This window comes from Bathycoccus prasinos, assembly GCF_002220235.1.
Source record: "Bathycoccus prasinos genomic : Chromosome_7".
Classification (NCBI taxonomy): Eukaryota; Viridiplantae; Chlorophyta; class Mamiellophyceae; order Mamiellales; family Bathycoccaceae; genus Bathycoccus; species Bathycoccus prasinos.
This window is the reverse complement of record NC_024002.1, coordinates 830487-849269: the sequence shown is the minus strand read 5'-3', so window position 1 is coordinate 849269 and position 18783 is coordinate 830487. Positions and strand designations below refer to the sequence as shown.

The 18783-nt window shown below is 48.7% G+C and overlaps 6 protein-coding genes across 6 annotated transcripts; 4 read left to right on the top strand and 2 right to left on the bottom strand.

Moving 5' to 3' along the window:
- Nucleotides 1–44: 44 nt before the first annotated feature.
- Bathy07g04300 (26S proteasome non-ATPase regulatory subunit 12) lies at nt 45–2030 on the top strand (the record flags this gene model as incomplete). Its single annotated transcript, XM_007511903.1, has 2 exons — nt 45–170; nt 447–2030. 2 exons carry the CDS (start codon nt 45–47, stop codon nt 2028–2030), a joined length of 1710 nt encoding a protein of 569 aa, XP_007511965.1.
- Nucleotides 2031–2088: 58 nt separating this feature from the next.
- Bathy07g04290 (unknown protein) lies at nt 2089–5403 on the top strand (the record flags this gene model as incomplete). The annotated part of the gene is made up of 1 exon (XM_007512071.1): nt 2089–5403. The coding sequence occupies one exon, from the start codon at nt 2089–2091 to the stop codon at nt 5401–5403; it is 3315 nt and encodes a 1104-aa protein (XP_007512133.1).
- Nucleotides 5404–5648: 245 nt separating this feature from the next.
- Nucleotides 5649–5888, top strand: Bathy07g04280 (NEDD8 precursor; the record flags this gene model as incomplete). Its single annotated transcript, XM_007512112.1, has 1 exon — nt 5649–5888. The coding sequence occupies one exon, from the start codon at nt 5649–5651 to the stop codon at nt 5886–5888; it is 240 nt and encodes a 79-aa protein (XP_007512174.1).
- Nucleotides 5889–6314: 426 nt separating this feature from the next.
- Bathy07g04270 (predicted protein) lies at nt 6315–6638 on the bottom strand (the record flags this gene model as incomplete). The annotated part of the gene is made up of 1 exon (XM_007512000.1): nt 6315–6638. The coding sequence occupies one exon, from the start codon at nt 6636–6638 to the stop codon at nt 6315–6317; it is 324 nt and encodes a 107-aa protein (XP_007512062.1).
- Nucleotides 6639–7546: 908 nt separating this feature from the next.
- Bathy07g04260 (ATP-dependent metalloprotease FtsH) lies at nt 7547–11587 on the top strand (the record flags this gene model as incomplete). The annotated part of the gene is made up of 1 exon (XM_007511950.1): nt 7547–11587. The coding sequence occupies one exon, from the start codon at nt 7547–7549 to the stop codon at nt 11585–11587; it is 4041 nt and encodes a 1346-aa protein (XP_007512012.1).
- A 107-nt stretch (nt 11588–11694) lies between these two features.
- Nucleotides 11695–18722, bottom strand: Bathy07g04250 (unknown protein; the record flags this gene model as incomplete). The annotated part of the gene is made up of 3 exons (XM_007512068.1): nt 11695–11741; nt 11776–16655; nt 16972–18722. The coding sequence occupies 3 exons, from the start codon at nt 18720–18722 to the stop codon at nt 11695–11697; spliced, it is 6678 nt and encodes a 2225-aa protein (XP_007512130.1).
- Nucleotides 18723–18783: the final 61 nt, after the last annotated feature.

The following is an 18783-nucleotide window of genomic DNA, read 5'->3' as shown; positions in this document are numbered from 1 at the left end:
GAGAGAGAGAGAGAGAAAGCACTAGTGTACGAGAGAAAAAAAAGATGATGCGCGAGAACATCATCAATAAAGACAACAACAAACAGATGACGACGAGAGAACGGCAGCACATCGAGGTGGCGAAGTTAGAGGCGGAGTTGAACGCGCTGAAAGTGGACGCGTTCGCGAAGGTGCGTCGTTGTTGTTTTTTCTTCTTCTTACGTTGGTTGTGCGTTTTGAATCATCGTGACGATGAGATCTCGTCGCGCTCGATCCGCGCGTTGTCTTCTCGGTTTTCAGCGGCAACAACGGACCGCCAAAAACCCAAACGCGTTTACTTCTACACGCGCTGCTGATGAATAATAACTCACCTTTCTAAACTCTCTCTCTTCTTCTCTCTTTTATTATATATAATACTATACGCGCAACAACGAACGATGCAAAACGCACACATACATACAATATAGCCTGGAAACCTGTCACCAATTCTGGAAAAAATGCTCGTTCTTGAAAAATCCTACCGATTGTCGGCTGATTTCGTCGCCACGCCTCGCTTATGCGTGGCTATTCTCGCGGTGTTGAGACAAGCGAACGACTGGCAAGGGATTTGCGAACACGTTATATTACTGTCGAAACGAAGAGCGCAGTTGAAACAAGCGATTGGGGCAGTCGTGAGGGAAGCGATGTCGTACATCGACGAGACGCCGGACGTGAAGACGAAGACGCAGTTGATCGAAACGTTGAACGAAGTCGCGTCGGGGAAGATTTTTGTGGAAGTGGAAAAGGCGAGATTGACGAGAATTTTAGCGCGTTTACACGAAGAAGCCGGGAGAATAAGCGAGGCGGCGAGCGTGATGCAAGAGGTGGCGATTGAAACGTACGGCGCGTTATCGAAGAGAGAGAAGGTGTTTTTTATCGAAGAGCAAATTCGTTTGTGCATGAAGAACGACGATTACGTGCGAGCGAGGATTTTAAGCAGAAAGATCAACGTGAGAAGTTTCGACGAGATTAAACGATTGGAAGAGAAAGAAGCGCTGAAGAAGAAGAAGAAACTGGAAGAAGAAGGCGGAATAGATGCGATGATGATGGACGAGGACGAGAAGAAACGCTTCGAGGAGGTTGAAAAAGAAGAGAAGAAGGAGAAAGAAAGCGCGGTTCAACACGCGAAAGGCGTGTTCGCGGAAACCGATCCGAGCGTTCCGGATTTACCGACGTTGCGTTTGAATTATCACAACTTGATGGTGCAATATTTCGAACGAGAGAAGGATTACTTGGAACAGTGTCGATGTTACAAGGCGATTTTAGAGTGCGAGTTGGTGAAGGAGGATAAATCAAAGTACGAGCCGGCGATGGAATCGTGCGCGTGGTTGGTCATTTTGAGCGAAAGAGACCCGATGCAACAAAGCTTACTCCACCAAACGCTGAACGACGATAGGTTAAAGGAAATGAAAACGTACGAAGAGTTGTTGAAGAAGTTCACGACGTACGAAATCATCCGATGGGACGAGTTGAGCGAAACGTACGCCGAGGAAATCACGAAACACTTTGCCGCCGGTCATAGCAATCAACAAAAACAAGAGGAAATGAACGTAAAAGCGGGTACGACGATGAAAGTAGACTCTAGCGCAGATGGGAAAGCCACGACGAAATTGGAAGACTTGCAATCGCGCGTGATTGAACACAACTTGTTCGTCGTCGCCAAGTATTACAACCGCATCTCTTTATCGAGACTTTCCGAACTGTTGTGCTTAACCGTGGACGAAGCCGAGACGCGCTTGTCGAAATCCGTCTGCTCGAAAAAAGTCCACGCGAAAATCGACCGACCGAACGGCATCGCCACCTTCAGAAAAGTCAACAACAACAGCACTTCCCCTGGGAACGAGAAAGACGGTTCTAACGCTTCTTCCTCCTCTGAAACCGCGCCGGACCAACTTCTCAACTCGTGGGTAAACAACGTCGACTCTTTGCTCGCGGCTTTAGATAAAGCCGGGAACTTGATCTACAAAGAAGCGATGACGCACAAAGTCTCTCTTCTCACTTTGGAAGCGTAGTAGTCGTTTTAGTAGCGAGAGGATAATAACTATATACTCTATATATATTCCATCGCGAATGAAGGAGACTCTCGCGCGATTCTTCTTTCTTAAAAAATCTCTCCTTCTCCGTTTGCTTTTTCTCACTCCATTCTCCTTCAACATCGACACAGAAAAAGGTCCGCGCTTTCAAAGTGACATTCAACGCAACGCGTCTCCTTTTCTCCTCTTCAAAACGACGACGTATACACGACGTATACACGACGACTTAACGATGTCCACGCGACAGCGCGCGTTATCCGCTCAACCGAAGACACCACACACTTTTGAAGACGACGAAGAAAAAGAGGAGGACGACGACAATATGAATACGAACGCGACTAATAATTGGTTACATCTCATCGACAACCGGAAAGACAGAGAGAAAATCATCCGTTTACAAAACGCGGACGACCCGTCGTTGCGAGCGATGTTCGAAGCGATACGCGTGACGATGAAAAAGAAGGACGAAAACATGGAACGCGCGGCTATGATTGGGTTCGAGAGAGGCGTGAGTTTTGGAGTCGCGGAAGGAGGTGGTGGGAAGACGAAGACGATTAAGAAGAAGAAGAAGAAGGAAAACGATTCAGACGAGGACGAAGAGTTTGCAATTTCAGAGGAGGACGGTTCTTCCGATTTTAAAGAAGAAGAAGAAGATTCCTCCTCGGACGAAAACGAAGACGAAAACGAAAACAGAAATAAGATCGAGCGAAGGTCGAAAGCTTCGAGCAGCGCGCCGGGTACGCTGCTCGTGAGCGATGATGATGATGATGAAGAGGATGACGGCGCCGAGGAAGTTAGGAGAGGTAGATATAAGAGTAACGCCGACGGCAAATTCGCGCGAATCGAGAAGAAGAGTAAATCGAACGAGGACGATGAAACGGCTTTGCGATGGGTGGTGGAGAGAAATAGTTGGAATAAAAACGAGGAGACGCACAAATCTGTTCTGAACGATTTAGAGGTGGTCGATTTGAGAAGGAAATTAGCAAACGCGGAGATTACTACGAATAACGCGATACTGAGCAAAATGTTAACCGCGTGGCGTTTAGCGTGCTTTACATCGAGAAGGAACGAGTCTGTGATGCAACGAATGCGCGTGGCGTCTGAACACAGGAAGATGCGCGCGGCGTTTCGTTCGTGGATGGACGCGTCGCTGGAGTTTAAAAGACGACGCGTGCTCGTCGGCGTCAGAGATGCCGATGGCGGCGATAGAAAGAAGAAAAAGAACGACGAAGAGGAGGAAGAAGAATTCGCGCCGGATTATAGCGAAGAGTGCGAACGATTGCAGCTCGAAGTAAAATCGTTGCGCGAAATGCTTGAACGAGAACGAACAAAACCGCTATCGGGACCAGGAGCAGAGTTCAAAGAGCAAGCGAACGCGTTCAACGCGCACTTGAAGAAAGTGGTGAGAGATTTAGAGGGGACGAGGAGTTTGAACGCGCAATTGACGCGTCGTTTGGAAATGAAGGAGAAGCAGGTGCAAGGGTACCGAGGCGGAGGCAACGAGTACACCGCCGACGCGATGAAACCCACGAATCGTGCAAATCAACGCACCATGGGTACACAAACGATGTTCGAGACGTATCCTGGAAGTCAAAACAACAACTCGAAATACCCGAAAGTTGTTTCGTTCAAGAACGAACGCGAGCAAAGCTTTGTGAAAGATTCCGCGCCGGGCAACAGATACGAGCACGTCAAAGCTGAAAACGAAAAATTACGCCAAGAACTCGAAAAACAAACGAAGGTTTTGCACGAAAAGTTCGAAATGCAACTGAGAGCGGCGGAAGTTGCGGAGCGCAAGTTGAATGACGAAAGACAGAGACGCGCGCGAGAAATTGAGTTGAGAGAAAAAGCGTCGAACGATTTGAAGAGAGAACACGAACGCGAGATGGCGGAGATGATTGAATCCTACGACGCGTTATACGGTGGTCGCAATAACAACAGCATCAGCAAGAACAATAAAGCGAACGATTCGAGCCTTAATAAGTATGCGAGCAAACCGAGCCCTCCGAAGAAAATGTCCTCCACGTCCTCGGTGATGAAGAAACGAAGAGACGAAATTGTCTCGAGTCTCCGTTCGCCGCGGGACCCTCGTGTGCGCGAGGATACCTATCGTAACAACGAATACATGCAGCAGCAGCAGCAACAACAACAACAACAAAACAACAACAGCGACAAGCTTTCCTCTATTTTGAATCCCAGGGAGCGCTCGTCGCCGTTATCTCCTGACAAGGATGACGCGATGACGTTTGAGAAGATGGCTTCGATTCGCGAGGATTACATCAAGCAACCGCACCATCGAACGACTGGTCGACCACAAAGAGAAAAGACATCGCCTCCACCAAACAATTTTGCCATGCTCAGACCTTCTTCCATGAATACGTTAGACTCGTACGGGGAAGAGGAAAGAAGAAGTAAGAATACGAACGCGGACGAGTACGAGGACGCGGACGATATGTTTTTATCTCCGACGAAGACGTTTTCGGAATCCGAGAATCAATCGTTTCGCGACGCTTCGTCGGCCTTAGGGACGCCGGCATCCTCGTCGGCGGCGAGAAGTACCGCTAAAGGATACTTCAAACGCGGTGGACCTAATGGAAGTAATAATACTAATCCTCCTCCTGCTTCTTCTTCTTCTGTTGCTGCGAATTCTTCTCCTCCTCAAAGCAAAGTTACGCCGAAAGGTTTCACGCCGAGAGGCGAACAGCTCACTTTGAGCGCGTTCAACGAATACGCGAATGCCGGGAAAAAGCAAAGTCGAACAATGGGAACGAGCATGCAAGAAGACAAATTCGACGATATCGTTGGAAATGACTACGATGATAAAGACGTCAACATCAAGAAATCGTCGAAAGGACGGGATTTGGTATCTTCTCTCCCGTCGCGTTTGTTCTCCGCGAGCTCGAACGAGATGAACAAATCAGCTTCTGAAGACGACGAGGACGACGACAGAGAAGAAGAAGAAGGAGAAGAAGTTGAAGAAGAAGAAGAAGACGATTGGGGTCTCGCCATTCCAAAGAAACCGCACCATCTCACCACCACCGGCGGCAAAAAGAACAACGCCATTACCAAAGACGAACTCGAACTCTCTCGATCCGATTGGGACGACTTGTTGGGTAAAAAGAACTCTCATCCAAAGGGCGACGGTACCACCGCCGCTTTCAGAGGTGCCCGCCGAGACTTACGATTCTCCGAGTCTCAACAAAGCGCACCGCCTGCGAAAACGAAAACCATGGTCGTCGCAGAACTGGTCGTCCAAGGATGGTCCAAAAACGAAGCGTTATTCGCGTTAGAGAAAGTCGGCGAAAACGACGTCAACAAGTGCGCCGAGTGGCTCATTCGACGCAATCATTAATTAGCGGTAAGTGTGTACATACTCACATCACGTGTGTGTATATAGATAGATTTGTGTAATATATTCTAGTATTTATAGACTTTAGCGCGGCAATAGTGCGAACGCAGTTGTTCTTTTCCTTTTCGTTTTGGCGCTGGCGTTTGTCTTTTCATTTTTCTCTCGTATTTCTGTTGTTGTTTTGGAGAAACAAATCATCACAAATTCAGAAGACGCACGCGCACGTCGTTAGAAGAAGTTTAGCAAAGATGATGATCAAAGTGAAAACCTTAACCGGCAAAGAGGTGGAACTCGACGTCGAAGTCTCCGATACCATCGTTCGAATCAAAGAGCGCATGGAAGAGAAGGAAGGCATTCCTCCGATACAACAGAGGTTGATTTTCGGCGGGAAGCAAATGCACGACGAGAAAACGGCGAAGGATTACAACATCGAAGGTGGAAGCGTGATTCACATGGTTTTGGCGCTCAGAGGTGGAGGATGTGTTTAGAAGAAGATCATATATGATCGCAGATAGTAGAAAATAGTATAAGAATAATAATAATATTAAAGCGAGAGACAAGAAGAGAAACGAGAAGAGAAACAACGAGGAGAGAAAGAGAGATTCAAATCTCAGTAAAGCAGAAGAGAGCAGAAAAGAGAAATTTTCAAGTGCCCATTTAAAAGTTTTCGTGTGAAAAGGTGACTTGAAATGGTGTGTTCGTTGACTCTTGGGCGGCGGAGTTGAACGCCGCCGACGAAAAGCGCGCTTCGGTTCTTTCTTTTTTTAAATTGCTACAAACTTACTTACAATCGTGTACGAATACCTAATATAATATGTATACTTAACTCTCTCTCATTCTCTCGTTGGCTACTTTTCTCTCTTTCTCTCTTCGTCGTCTTCGTCGCTCTTTCGCATATACCACGTCGATAGTAATTATCTGTGCAATCGAAAGAAAGTGCTTCTAAGAAACACCTCCTCCTCGCCGATATCCGGGTTTGCCATCACTCTCTCCATCTCTTTAATCGTCGCCGGCATGCACGAGATGTCCAACTGTACCTGGTACGCGTCCGGGTACCCTTTAATGTTGTACATGTTGTTTTGTAACCCGCGTTCCGTGACTTCAAACGAAGAGCCTTCGTCTTGGGCGACTAACGTGCGTAATTTATCCATTTGTACTTGTTTGATGGAATCTTCCACGTCCGGTCGCAACAAAACCATGCCTTCGTAGTTCTTCAGGGACGTCTTCTTCACGGACATGGCGGAGACGTTTAATTTCCCTCCCGTTTGTCTTCTGTTCGAGACAGACGAGGCACCTGTTGTGTTTTAACAGTATTCATATAAAGTAATACCGAAGAAGAAGAAGAATTGGTTCGTCAGCGGGTTTTCTCTCTCGTTTTTATCCAAAAAATCACTCGAATTCCTCCCTCGAAAACGGCGCGTTTGAACGCGTTTGAGATCGGATTTCGCTCGCGGAATTCGGCCAAAAGCGTCGAAAACACCGTTTAGCTTGCAATTCAAACGCGTTCTCTCATCTCTTCCCTTCGCATCTTACTCTCTCTCCCCTCATTTTCAGGAAATCATCATCGCGCGCCGGCGAAAAAACACTCTCTCAAATTAGTACGCGCATAAACAATAAAAAAACAAAACTTAAACTCTCGCGAAATTCGTACCTCTCGCGCTGCTCGCGATTCGAACGCCGTGAATGAAACTCGACGAGTTAGAAGTCGTCGTCGTTGCGTGCATCATTTTCAGATTTATTTATGTGCGTGTGTATTGTGTGTGTGTGTGTGTAGACTACGAAATGCCTTTTTTTTTCTGTTGTTTGTTCTTCAGGTTTTTTCCTTGTTTTTTGCTCTCTGGACGAACAATTTTTTTTTTTCGAGTTCGAGGGAAAAATTCGATCGTTCCTTTCGTTCCTTTGCAGAGAGGAAGAATGCATCACACCGAAAGAAGAAGACAAAGAAGACAAAGAAGACAAAGAATCGAAGAAGAGGAGCGCTGAGTCGTTTTGTTCTCGTTCCGTCTCCAGGCCTCTCTCTTCATCTCTCTCCGCAGGCGCTAAAAGAGAGAGAGAGTGGTGTTTTTTTTTCAAAGAGTAAAAGCTTCTTCCTCTCGCGAGATAAAAATTCATCGGGTTTCCTCTCGTCGTTGTCATCGTCATCATCATGGCGGCTTCTTCAACGTCGTCGTCGTTTACGTCGTCATTTTTCGCGCAAAACAGGAGCAGAGGAGGGAAAGGAAGCGCTTATTTCAGGGAAAGCATCGAAACTCGCACTTCTCAGACGACGACGACGACGAAGAAACAACAAAAGCGGAAAAAGAGGGTTGGGGTGGTTGTTCGGGCGGCGGCTGAAAAAGGTGCTTTTTTATGCAAAAGAAGAAAAAACGCACCGCCAGCGATGATACTAAGAACTGAAACAAATCACTTTAACAACCAATACCGCGGGAGAGGCGCGTTGCAAATCTTATGTGCGAAGAAAGGAAAAGGACCGCGAAATCTCCCGATGGATAGAGAATACATGTTCGACCCTCGAATTCCTCGGTTGAAGAAAGGGCACAAAGTCCGAACGACGGAAGATTTCGAGGAAAACCACAAGGCGTACTTCGACCAAGAACCCGGCGAAGTGCACGAGTTGATGTCGTACGAAAGGCCGCAGATGATTTTTCCGGAGTTGCCGCCGAAATTGACCGGCGGAGCCAGAGTGATTCCGCCCAGGGTGTTTAGCAAGTGGTTAGACCCGTTCATAATGGATTATTGGACCGTGCCGAGGATATTGAAGGCGCAAAGGATTTGGGATTTCGAGAAGGATTGTAAAGAGGTGGACGCGTTGTTGGAGAGGATCGATATCACCAAGAGGCGAACGAAGAAGAAGAATTACGAATTGTACGCGCCGGATTGGATGAAGGAACAAGACACGAAACTGTTAGATATGTTGAAGAAAAATAAAGGGTTCGAGAAGATGTTGAAATCGGAGAAGAGACGGTTGTTGGCGAAATTTAGAGCGCAAGAGAGGACGTATCCGGAACGGTTTCAATCCGAAATGAAATGGGGGAAACGATTGTGGATGCGAAAGTTTCCGGATTGGTTGGATCAGGCGGAAAAACCGGAGTACATCGAAGAGCTCATCGATTACTCGCAATTGATGAGAGATTTGCAAAATCAACGCATCTCTAGGATTAAAATTTACGAGGAAGGCAAAGTGGCAATTTGCGAGTACGAAGACGAGAAACACCGCTTAAATTACGATCGGGAATCGTACGGGGTGAAGAAGTGTAATTTGCCCGGCGACGCGTGGGACGATTTAGTCATTCGCTGCCAAAAAGCGTCCGTCACGCCTGATTTCGTCGATTTCGACGTTTGGGAGACGAATCCGTCCAGTTGTCAGCTGTTCATGCACCGCTCGCCGTTGTATTTCGGAAGCTTGTTACAAACGACGTTACCGTGGTACGGATCGATGGCCTTTTTGACGGCGATTGCGATGTCGAGAAAGAAACCAGAACATTGGGCGGTTTTTCAAGGGAACCCGGCTGGTAAATCGGAAACGAAAAAGTACAAACCGCCGGATTCTTTGAAGAAGGATAAAAAGTCAAAGTTGGCGAGACAACTCGGCATTTCCACATACGTCTTAGACCAAATCATCTCCGGGAAAAAGACGTTGCAACAAGTTCAAAAAATGAGTAAAGAGGAACAAAACGAAGAGTCAAAGAACCCGTTCGTGGCCATGACTAAATCAAAAGCGAAGAAAATCTCCAGGCGCATGTCCAAAGTGCGCTTTAACGACGTCGCCGGATTGGACGAAGCCGTGCACGAGTTTCAAGAGGTTATCGACATCATGAACGGCGATCCGAGATTTGAGGGCCAAATCGTGGACCCACCGAAAGGTATTTTGTTAGAAGGCCCACCAGGTACTGGGAAGACGCTGTTAGCTAAAGCTGTCGCGGGAGAGGCGATGATGCCGTTCTTTTACGCCAATGGCTCGGAGTTTGTCGAGATGTTTGTCGGCGTCGCGGCGAGCCGCGTGAGAGATTTGTTCAAAAGAGCTCGAGACGTCGCGCCGGCGATTATTTTCATCGACGAATTAGACACTTTGGGAAAATCGAGAGCGTTTTACGACATGTCCGACCCAGCCTCGCAAGAACGCGCGCAAGGTTTGATGCAATTGTTGGTTGAAATGGACGGTTTCGATCCGAACCAAACGCCGATTTTGATCATCGGCGCGACAAACTTGGCGTCGAATTTAGACCCGGCGTTGTTGCGTTCTGGACGCTTCGATCGCTCTTTTCGAGTCGGGAATCCCAAACGGTCCGAAGATCGCTTAAAGATTCTCAAAGTGCACGCGAAAAAATTGAACGTGAACCACGACAACGACGACGCATTTTTGAAGAGAGTTTCGGAAATCACTGAGGATTATTCCGGCGCCGATTTAGCCAACTTGTTGAACGAAGGTGCTATTTTATCCGTTCGAAGAGATAAAGAGTTCATGGACATAGAAGATATCGAAGCCGTGATTGAAAAGCAAGTGGTTGGCTTAGTCGGCGCGCCGTTGCCGCACAGTTGGGGTAAAGAACACTTGGCGATTTTAGAGGCATCGAGAGCAGTGATTTGCTCGAGTAGACCACAGTTAACTCCTGAGTTGATTCAAGTCACGTTAAAACCGAGAGGTGAAGCGGTGTCATCCTTGTTATACGTCAACGAACCCGACCACGTGACGCAAGCGAAATTGTACGCGCAAGGTCCGGATACCATCGAGTATTACGTCGAGTGTGCGGCGTTGATAATTTGCGGTCGCGTCGCGGAGAGAGTGTTCTTCGGCGAAGACGACGTCTCGTTGGCGACCACACCAGATGTCATTTACGCGCAAGACTACATCTCTCGAATTGTCAACGATACTGGCATTACGTATGTACGAGATGGTAAAGTTCGCCCGCACTTTGACCCGGCCATAACGGAAGGTTTTAGATTGGACAAACTCTACGGCAAAGACGACCAACAATTAATGTTGAAAGCGGCGATGAAACGAGCGGAACAGTTGGTCAGAGAGTACGCTCCGGTGATTAAGCAAGTTGCCTCGGAGTTGTTGGTGGACGACAGAGTCTATGGCACGCGCGTCAGAGAGTTGATTGAGAAATTCGACGGCAAACGAGACGATGTTTCCGTTATCCCGACGTTGGTCGACACGTACCCGGAGAGCAAAGTCCAAGAGGTGACATTGGAAAAACCGGAGCCGTGGGTTAAAGAAGGCACGAAAACTCGAACGAAAAAAGAAGGCGAAGGCGAACCGAACTTGTTCGATTTGGAAATTGGCGCTCGACACTGGCTCAACGCCGCCACGGGTGGTTTCTACGAAAAAGAGGAGAACGTCGACAGCGCGTTTGATGAGAGCAGAGATTTCGTGACGACGTTTGAAACCCCCGAAAACAACTACCGCAAAAACTGGACGGCGTTTGAAATCAAGCATCAATTGTATACGGTTCCTACGATTAAAGAGGTGATGGCGTTTTGGGTGGACGAACTCAACGGCGTCCACGACGATTGGCCGGACGAGTGGTTACCGAAATGGTTGCAGCTGGACCTGGTGAAATACGGCGGCGTCGGAAAACCGTTGGAGTGTTATCGACAAATGCAAAGAGACCGAATCGCGCACGGTGGCGGCGAAGAAGGCTTTAAAGCTGTCATGAAAAAGTACCATGCCGGAGAGTACGATAAGGATTGGCGCGGTTTGTCCGAGAAGGAACAAACGAGAAAGAAGGAAATCGAAGCCGTTGGGATCAAAACGGACGAGAAGCCGTTCGGAAGTTGGCAACCGTTTGACGACGACAACAATGCTTCGGGGAAACGACCGTTATATGCCCCGCCCGGGACGGGGAGGTTGAATGATCCGAAAGACGTGGGACCGGTTTCTGATGATGGATATATGTCTCCTAGCGAAGAAAAAAAAGAAGAAGCTTCTTCTTCTGATACTACTACTACAACTCCAACTATTATTCCAACTACGGCTAACGAAGGAGAAGAAGAAGATTTCATCAAGAAAGCGTGGCAGTCGCAGCTCGGGTCTAGTGAAGTTTCTCCTCGAGAAGAGAGAGGAACAAATAGTATGTCGTCGTCGCCTTTGGGTTCCGGCGTCACCGAACCGAGCGTTTCGAGAGAAGTTTCAACCGCTTGGCAAAAGCAAGGTTTCGATTGCACGAAAATCGATCGCGTTTAGTAATAACAATAGTGTTGTTTATCTATCTAAATCGTTTGCGTAAACGCTGCCGAGAGAGGGTAAACTCGGGGCGATTGCGCACTTCAACGCAAAGTTTGCGGAGTACTTCAATCGCACCTCTTCATCTTCTCCTCTTCCTCCTCCTCCCGAGAAGCTCATCTTCAAAAGCTCAAACGTGGTCAACTCACCTTCTTCAGGTGGCATCGTTCTCAACGCCATGCGCTCAAATTCGTCCCAGGTTAGGAAATCTTTCATGTGTTTGCTCTTCCACCTTTTTGCGATTTCTTTCGTGCACAAAGCACGTTTCTTTGCGTCCTTACACTTTGGCGCCAGATGTTCAAACGCGAATTTTAACTCTCGTTCGATGGCATGTTTTGATAACACAACTTCCCTCGCGAGCAGGCGCAACGTCTCGTCGTTTTCACCGGTTTCGTTATCTTCGCGAATGATGCGTTCATCGTTTTTCGCTTCGTCTATTCGTGAAAGCAAACGATCGGCGATGTCGACGCGAAACGCGTTCGCGGATTCAAAGTGTCCGAGTTGCGCGGCGACGGTTGACAACGCGGCGTCGTTAGACCACGCAATGGCGGAACCGACTATTTGTAACAAAACGCGGCCTTCCGAAGTGATATCATCGTCCGCTTTGAGATTGCGCGAGTGAATAACGGCGCGTTTGATTTCCGCTTCCAGTTCGCGCTGGTAGTGAACTTTCCGTTCCGAGTTGGCTGGTTCCATCGCGACGTGCGCGAGGAGACAGTTGACGCGAAGTTCAGGGTTGACGATGCGTTTTTGAAACGTCGCGGATGCTTTTTGGTTGTGGTACGCGATGTCAAAGAGCTTGTTCGTGTTGAATGCTGTTTTGCTGTTTTCGCTGTTTTGATCGCTCGACCGAGGCGAGACGGAGGGCGAGATGTTCGTATTGAAGCTAGTGTTTCCACCGGGTCCAACGTTGCGAGTGTGGTTATAACTCAATGCGTTTGTGCGACCTTCCTCGCCGAGCGCCCAAAACAACGTCGGCAATGCAATTGAAAGACTTCGCGGGATGTTGTTTTGTTTGAGTTGATTCTCAAAATCTTCTCCAACGTCTTTGTTGTTCTCATCGTCTTGCTTCGTGGCGCTACGCCTACCTTCGATGTTGCTCTCGCTCTTAGTCGTCTTTTCCACATCTTTACTATCCCTCTTCCCAAACAAGATATCCTCCTCGCTCGATCCTACGTTCAAAGCGCGCACGAGCGAACCAACTGTGCGCATGTGCACGGAGACAGATTGCGTTTTTGGCGCGTTCGTGCGATCTCTCGTGCGTCCATTGGCGCGTTTCGCTTCGAATAGGTGGTGGTTTTGACCACTACTACCACCTTTACTTTCGTTGTTAGAGAACGTATCATTTTTCTTCATTGGCGAATCCGTCGGCGTCCTAAATGCATCGCCAACGCTCAAGTCTCCTTCCTGTTTGAATGCGTTATGATTACCCTCCTCGAACGCTTTGATTGCATTTTCCATGCGTTGCCACTTTGGAATATTTTCGTTTTCGCTCGTATCGCGCTCATTGTCAAACTGTTCGCTACTCGGAGAATCTGAACAACACGTTCGCGCCAAATTATCGACAAACTCTTTGATGAACTCAGAATCGGCGAGCTTCGGTTCAAACTGCGCATCGTTTTCGATGCCCTCGAATTGTTCTCGAGTAATCTCTTCCTCGGTCCCATCATCTCTTATGATCACCACGGTTGTCGATGCTGAAGCAGAAACTTCGGCGTCGAGGAGTTCATCGCACGCCTTCAAACACGCGACACCTTCCTTGGACGACCAAGCGATAATATTCGCGCGCGCAATTCGCGCTGTCTGAACGGCCACTTCGATATCTCTATCGCGCGAGCGTTTCAAACATTCTCTGGCGTCCGCACGAAACGACTTTTCTGCGGCAAAATTGTTGTTACTGCTGCGCAGTGTTTGTTGCTTACTCCCGCTGTGTGAGGGCGACCCCCCGAGTGATCCGGCGCGAGATCCAGCGCGAGAGCCCCATCTGGAAAACGTCGCCGCCGGCGAAGACGGCTCGGAATCGAATCCGTTCGCTCCAAAATCCCAAGCATCCATTGTTTCGAGTAAATGCTCCGTAGCACGTACGTGCCAGGAACGTAAGCACGCGTCGCAAAACCTTGCGAGCATTTTGTACCGTTTCTGCGGTGAGTCCGAATCCGACCGAACGGCAAAGTAATACATGGCTGCTGCAGTATCGCCCCGTCTCGCATTTAAAGCACGTTCGCACGCGTGTAACGCCATCTCGGACGCATCTAAAGCTAAAGCATCCGCTAACTCCCTCGCTCTCGAGATTCGACCGCTCAATGCGAGTTTCTCGTACAAGTCGAAAACCGATGCGGTTGGAGTGATTTCAAACACGCGACTCGTCGTCCAGCACACGACGCCTTCAAGAATGATTGAATTACGTCCGATATCTTCTCCGTCCTCGTCAACGTCATCATCATCATTGTCATCATCATCACCATCTGCGCGTATATCTGCTGCTAGATCAATCGCCAATTCGTACTTGGACGAACGCACCGGGATGCCTCTGACTAATCCTTTGATGGCGCCGTACTCCACCGGCAAGACGATTTTCTGCACCAAGGTATTCGTCGCCCGACTGATGACTGCGATCGACCGAGAGGACATGACGAAGAATGCAAAAGCGTCGACAATGTACGCGAATCGAGGCGAACTATAATTTGGCGTTCGAATAGACGCAATAACTTTTGAATCAGAAACTTTCGCATCATAAATGTCTACTCGACCGTCGGCGAAGGAGGAAACGACGAACGATTTGCCGCCGTGTTCGAGCGTCGAGTGACCGGTAAAGTTCTCCGGACGCGACACCAACACGCCACCTTGAAAATCCGGAGAATTCGCCCCACTCTCGTGCGTTTCGTAACCGTCGTGTCCGAATCGACTGCCGACTTTCTCCGGTCCAGAAAACAAAATGTTTTGTTCCGGTACGCAGGAAATTTCATCGATTCGCGCCGAGTAGGTTTCTAAATCCAACGTTTGAAAGTACGTGTCTACGTCTTTGTAAGTGTTGAACTCGTCGTCCATATCGTCGTCTTCATCGACATTTTCTCTATACTCGTTGTCATAATTTTCCTCGTAGTTCTCGTTAATGGACATTCGCGATTCGCGGAATTTTTGTCGCATGGAGTTCACCCGATCCATAGTGCGGATGATATTACCGTGTTCATCTCGTTCTCTCGCGACGCGTTTGGAGAGTAACAAGAAAGTGCTGCTCGAGCTCGCCATTTTGCTATTTGCTTTGTCACCAGTCGTCGTCGCCGATGAGAAATCACTCGTCAAGGATTCTTCGCTATTGTAATACTTTTGCGATTGCTGTTTGAGAATCTCGTGCACGCGTCTATCGTCGATAGCCTCTACGAGCTGGAGTTTTTTCAACGGGTTACACTTCGTAGGGATCGTCATGAGTAATTCGCCACTTTCAACGTCCCACAAGCGTACCACTCCGGTAGAGTCGCCGCAAATTGCTATTTCTTTGTTGTCCTTAGCTCTCCGCCACCAAACAACCGAACGCGCTTTTGCCGGTTGTCGTTGATTCTCGTTTCTACTATCCACACCAGCACTCTTTTTCGAATCTTCCGCGAGCACGCGAATGGCTTCTTTCATTTTAAACGTTTCGGGCGTTTTCGCTAAATTATCACTATTTCTTCTATTCGTTTCGGAATCTTCGTCGGAATCATTTTCTTTGCGTCTCTCTTCATCCACGGCGGGCATGAATTTTGGATTCAAAGTCGTACCCAAATCGACGATGTAGCATTTACCCGATACCGTGCCAACGAGCGCGCGACCGCCAAACGGTGCTAATGCGATGCACGTTACTTCATTCTCTTCGCCGGGATACCACGGTAAAGCTGCCGTCGTCGGTTTGAGCACCATCTCCCGGTATCCGCCAATTGATCGAACCAGTAAAAAAGTCTCCACAATTTCCTTGTGCGAAATTTCAATCTTTGGAGCGAGCACGCGAACGTTCTGTTGCTGTTGATAATCTCGATGATCTTGACTTTGTCTCGCCGGGAAAGATGTCGAATCGCTCGTCACGACGACCACTTTCTTCTTGTTCTTGAATTTTTGCGCTATGCCTTTTGTAGAAGATGACGTTGAAGACACCATTTCGTGTTGAAACTGTGGAGTCGTTCGTGTCGTCGTCTCTGTTGATTTAGACACGCACGCGCTCACTAATATAAATCTCGAGGTTGCAAATTTTGGGTTCGTGTGTACGTCTTCATACGCCGCAGCAACTGCGCATAACTCTCGCGGTTTTCTGTGCACCTCCTTCACCGTGGAAGGTTCCGTAGGATACTTCTCGTTCGCAGTCGACCCTTCTGCTCCTCCTCTCGACGACGCAGATCCATCCGTGATGCGATTATCGGTGCGATAATTTGTCCATCCCAAAAAGTTTGTAAAGTTCATCGCGATATCTACCACCGATTTATTCGCGCCAGAGTGATACCCGCTCCCTTCAAACGGCGACGGATGATGTTTCCGATGATGTTGCCCGCTTCTCTCCGAAAGCATCGTTGAGCTCGTATTGGATTCCCACCCGCTGCTCCCACTCGCTGGTGAAATCGCTCCCGACCTGTATCCATCTTGTTGTTGCTGTTGCTGTTGTAACTGTCTTTGTCTCTGCTGCGCTTGTTGCAACTTTGACTGCTGATTTTGCGTCGAAGTCGCCCCCGTCGTCCCGGCACTCACAACACCAATCCGTCTCTCCAAAGTAAACAACTGCACATTCAATGCAAACCTACTCGCCTCTCCCCCTTCCTCTCCTCGCGAGCGATTCAAACTCTCCTGATAATCCTCTCTCGCAATGTCCACAAAATTCGCGCGCAACTGATATCTGTAAAAGTCATTGCCTCTTTGGTCCAATTCTCCTCTGCTAAATCCTCCTGTTAGGTGATCGTCCTCGTCGTCTCCTTTGTGTCCTCCAACCGTGTTTTTCTTTTGCGCGTGGAAGAAATCTTCCAACAGGACCGGTTGCGCGTGTAACTCCGTGCCAATTCGAGGCGTGCTGCGTTTGAAAGGGAGAAAAAGAGAGAGAGAGAGAGAGAGAGAGAATTTGTGTGAGTCATTCGGGGAAGAAATTTGCAATTGATTTGCTCTTACATCGGCGGTCGCGGCGGTTTGTGCGACAACAATCGCGGCGGCGACTTGTATATGTTGTCTCTGTTACTGGAAGACATGTTTAGTATTTACAATTTGTCATCGTGTTCTTGTCGTGAGCGTTCGGTATATCTTAAAGCGTAAAACGCCTCTAATTTTATGGTGTTTTCTAAAGCGCTATTTGAGCTAAAACTATCCACCAATATGCGTGCGTAGTACGCTACTGTTTGACGTTGAAAGTCACGACGGCTAACGCGCCTACGATTCGTTCTATGAGCGCTGGTTCGTGACACGATAACGCGAAGACGAGATCTTTAAACTCCTTTTCCGTTAATACTAACGAGGCGTCGATATCTTTTCTTCTTCGTAACCGATTTTCGTTCATAGCGTGTTGACGCTTGGAGGAGGAGGCGGAAAGAAGCGCGAGCGTAGTATCCGTCGAATCACGACCGAGTCTAGCGCAGCACAACAAGAAGGTTTTCGAGGCGTCGCGAAACGGCTTTGGGAACAAATGATGCGTTTGTGGAGTCCATACTAATGGCGAAGCAATCGACCAACAGGACGTCAACCGCCCCGCACTGGAAAACAGGCAGATTGTAGCGTCTTCGGCGCACTTGGAGGCGCTCAGATACGCGCGATCGGCGACGACAAAATTGACCGAACCAGTCGACGCGAGAGACTTGGGGTCGTGAGCTGCACTCAATGTTTTCAATACGACGCCCGTTCTTGGAAGGACGATGCTCACGTCGCCGTTGACGTGTGCGAAGAAGATGTAAGATGAGCTCACCGGCGACGAGGTCATCGAATCCAGATCGATTGGACTCGTGACGATTGAGTCTTCCAAATATACGCGATGCGTCTCCTCCGCTTGAACGAATTTTTTCAATCCTGTTTTTCTGCTCGTTGCAATTTTGACGTCGTACATCACTATGCGAACAACGCTGTCTCGTTTCATCACGTGCCGCGCCATCCCTCGTTTCAAATGTAACGCGTTTAAGTGCGCGCTGTCCTCGGAAAACGCCACGCAGAGTTTCGGATGCGCGTGTTCGGAATCTTTCCTCGTCGCTGGTAACGCGCATAATCCGCCTATATACTGATCTAATCCTCTCGTCACCTGAGGGAGAGATTTAGCGTGCAAACTCGCCGTGTATTCGTCCTCGACAACTTGGAACAACTCGATGCGTTTCCTATCTCTCGTTCTCGCAAAGACGGCGCACCACCCTTCCTCCATCTCTATCGAAACCTGCGCAACGACTGGCCAAACTTTCGGTTCACACGGCTGATTTTCCAAACGCTTTCCCTCGTAAACAATATCCCCAGATTCTGCGTCTACTAGCCAACTCTCCGCGAAATTCCGCGCTCCGCACGTCGTGACCACGAGCGTTCTCGATCGGCGGCCGCGTAAATGTAAACACGCGATCGACGCGCTCATCTGACGACGACCCCGAGCGAGCGTCTCGATCCGCCAAATTTCTGCAAAGTGTGAAACCATCTTCCCGTCTTCCTCTCCGTACACCGCCTCAAACGCTATGACTTGCACTCCGTCTCTCTCCGCGCTGCTTCCGCACGCGACGGCAAAAATCACATCTCCAGAGATGTCCACGCAGGAGAAAAAATCCCCCCCCAAACTCCCTTTGCTTGTCTCGAAATACGCGCGAACGTGCGTCCCACCGCTCGATTTATCGTAAATATCTACGCCAGGGCACGGAATCTTCTTCGTCTTCATCTCCAGGGTGCTGTTGCTCTCGTCCTCGTCATTATCGCGCACCACCCCTAAGCGTCTTAGGGAAGTCAAATTGGATAAAACCACCCACTTATGATTGACGCAGACGCTCGTCACGACTCCATCAAAATCATCATCGGGGCCTCTGTTGCCGTCAAAATGTTCTGACGACGACGCAAAGGGTTGGAGTAAACATCCGCTTCTCTCTAAAGAGAAGTCCGACGGTTCCTCGTATCCCCTAAACGATGACATTTTGTTTTCTGGGGAAATGTCAGACAAATCCAAATCCACATTACGCGTTCTCCGGTCGTCG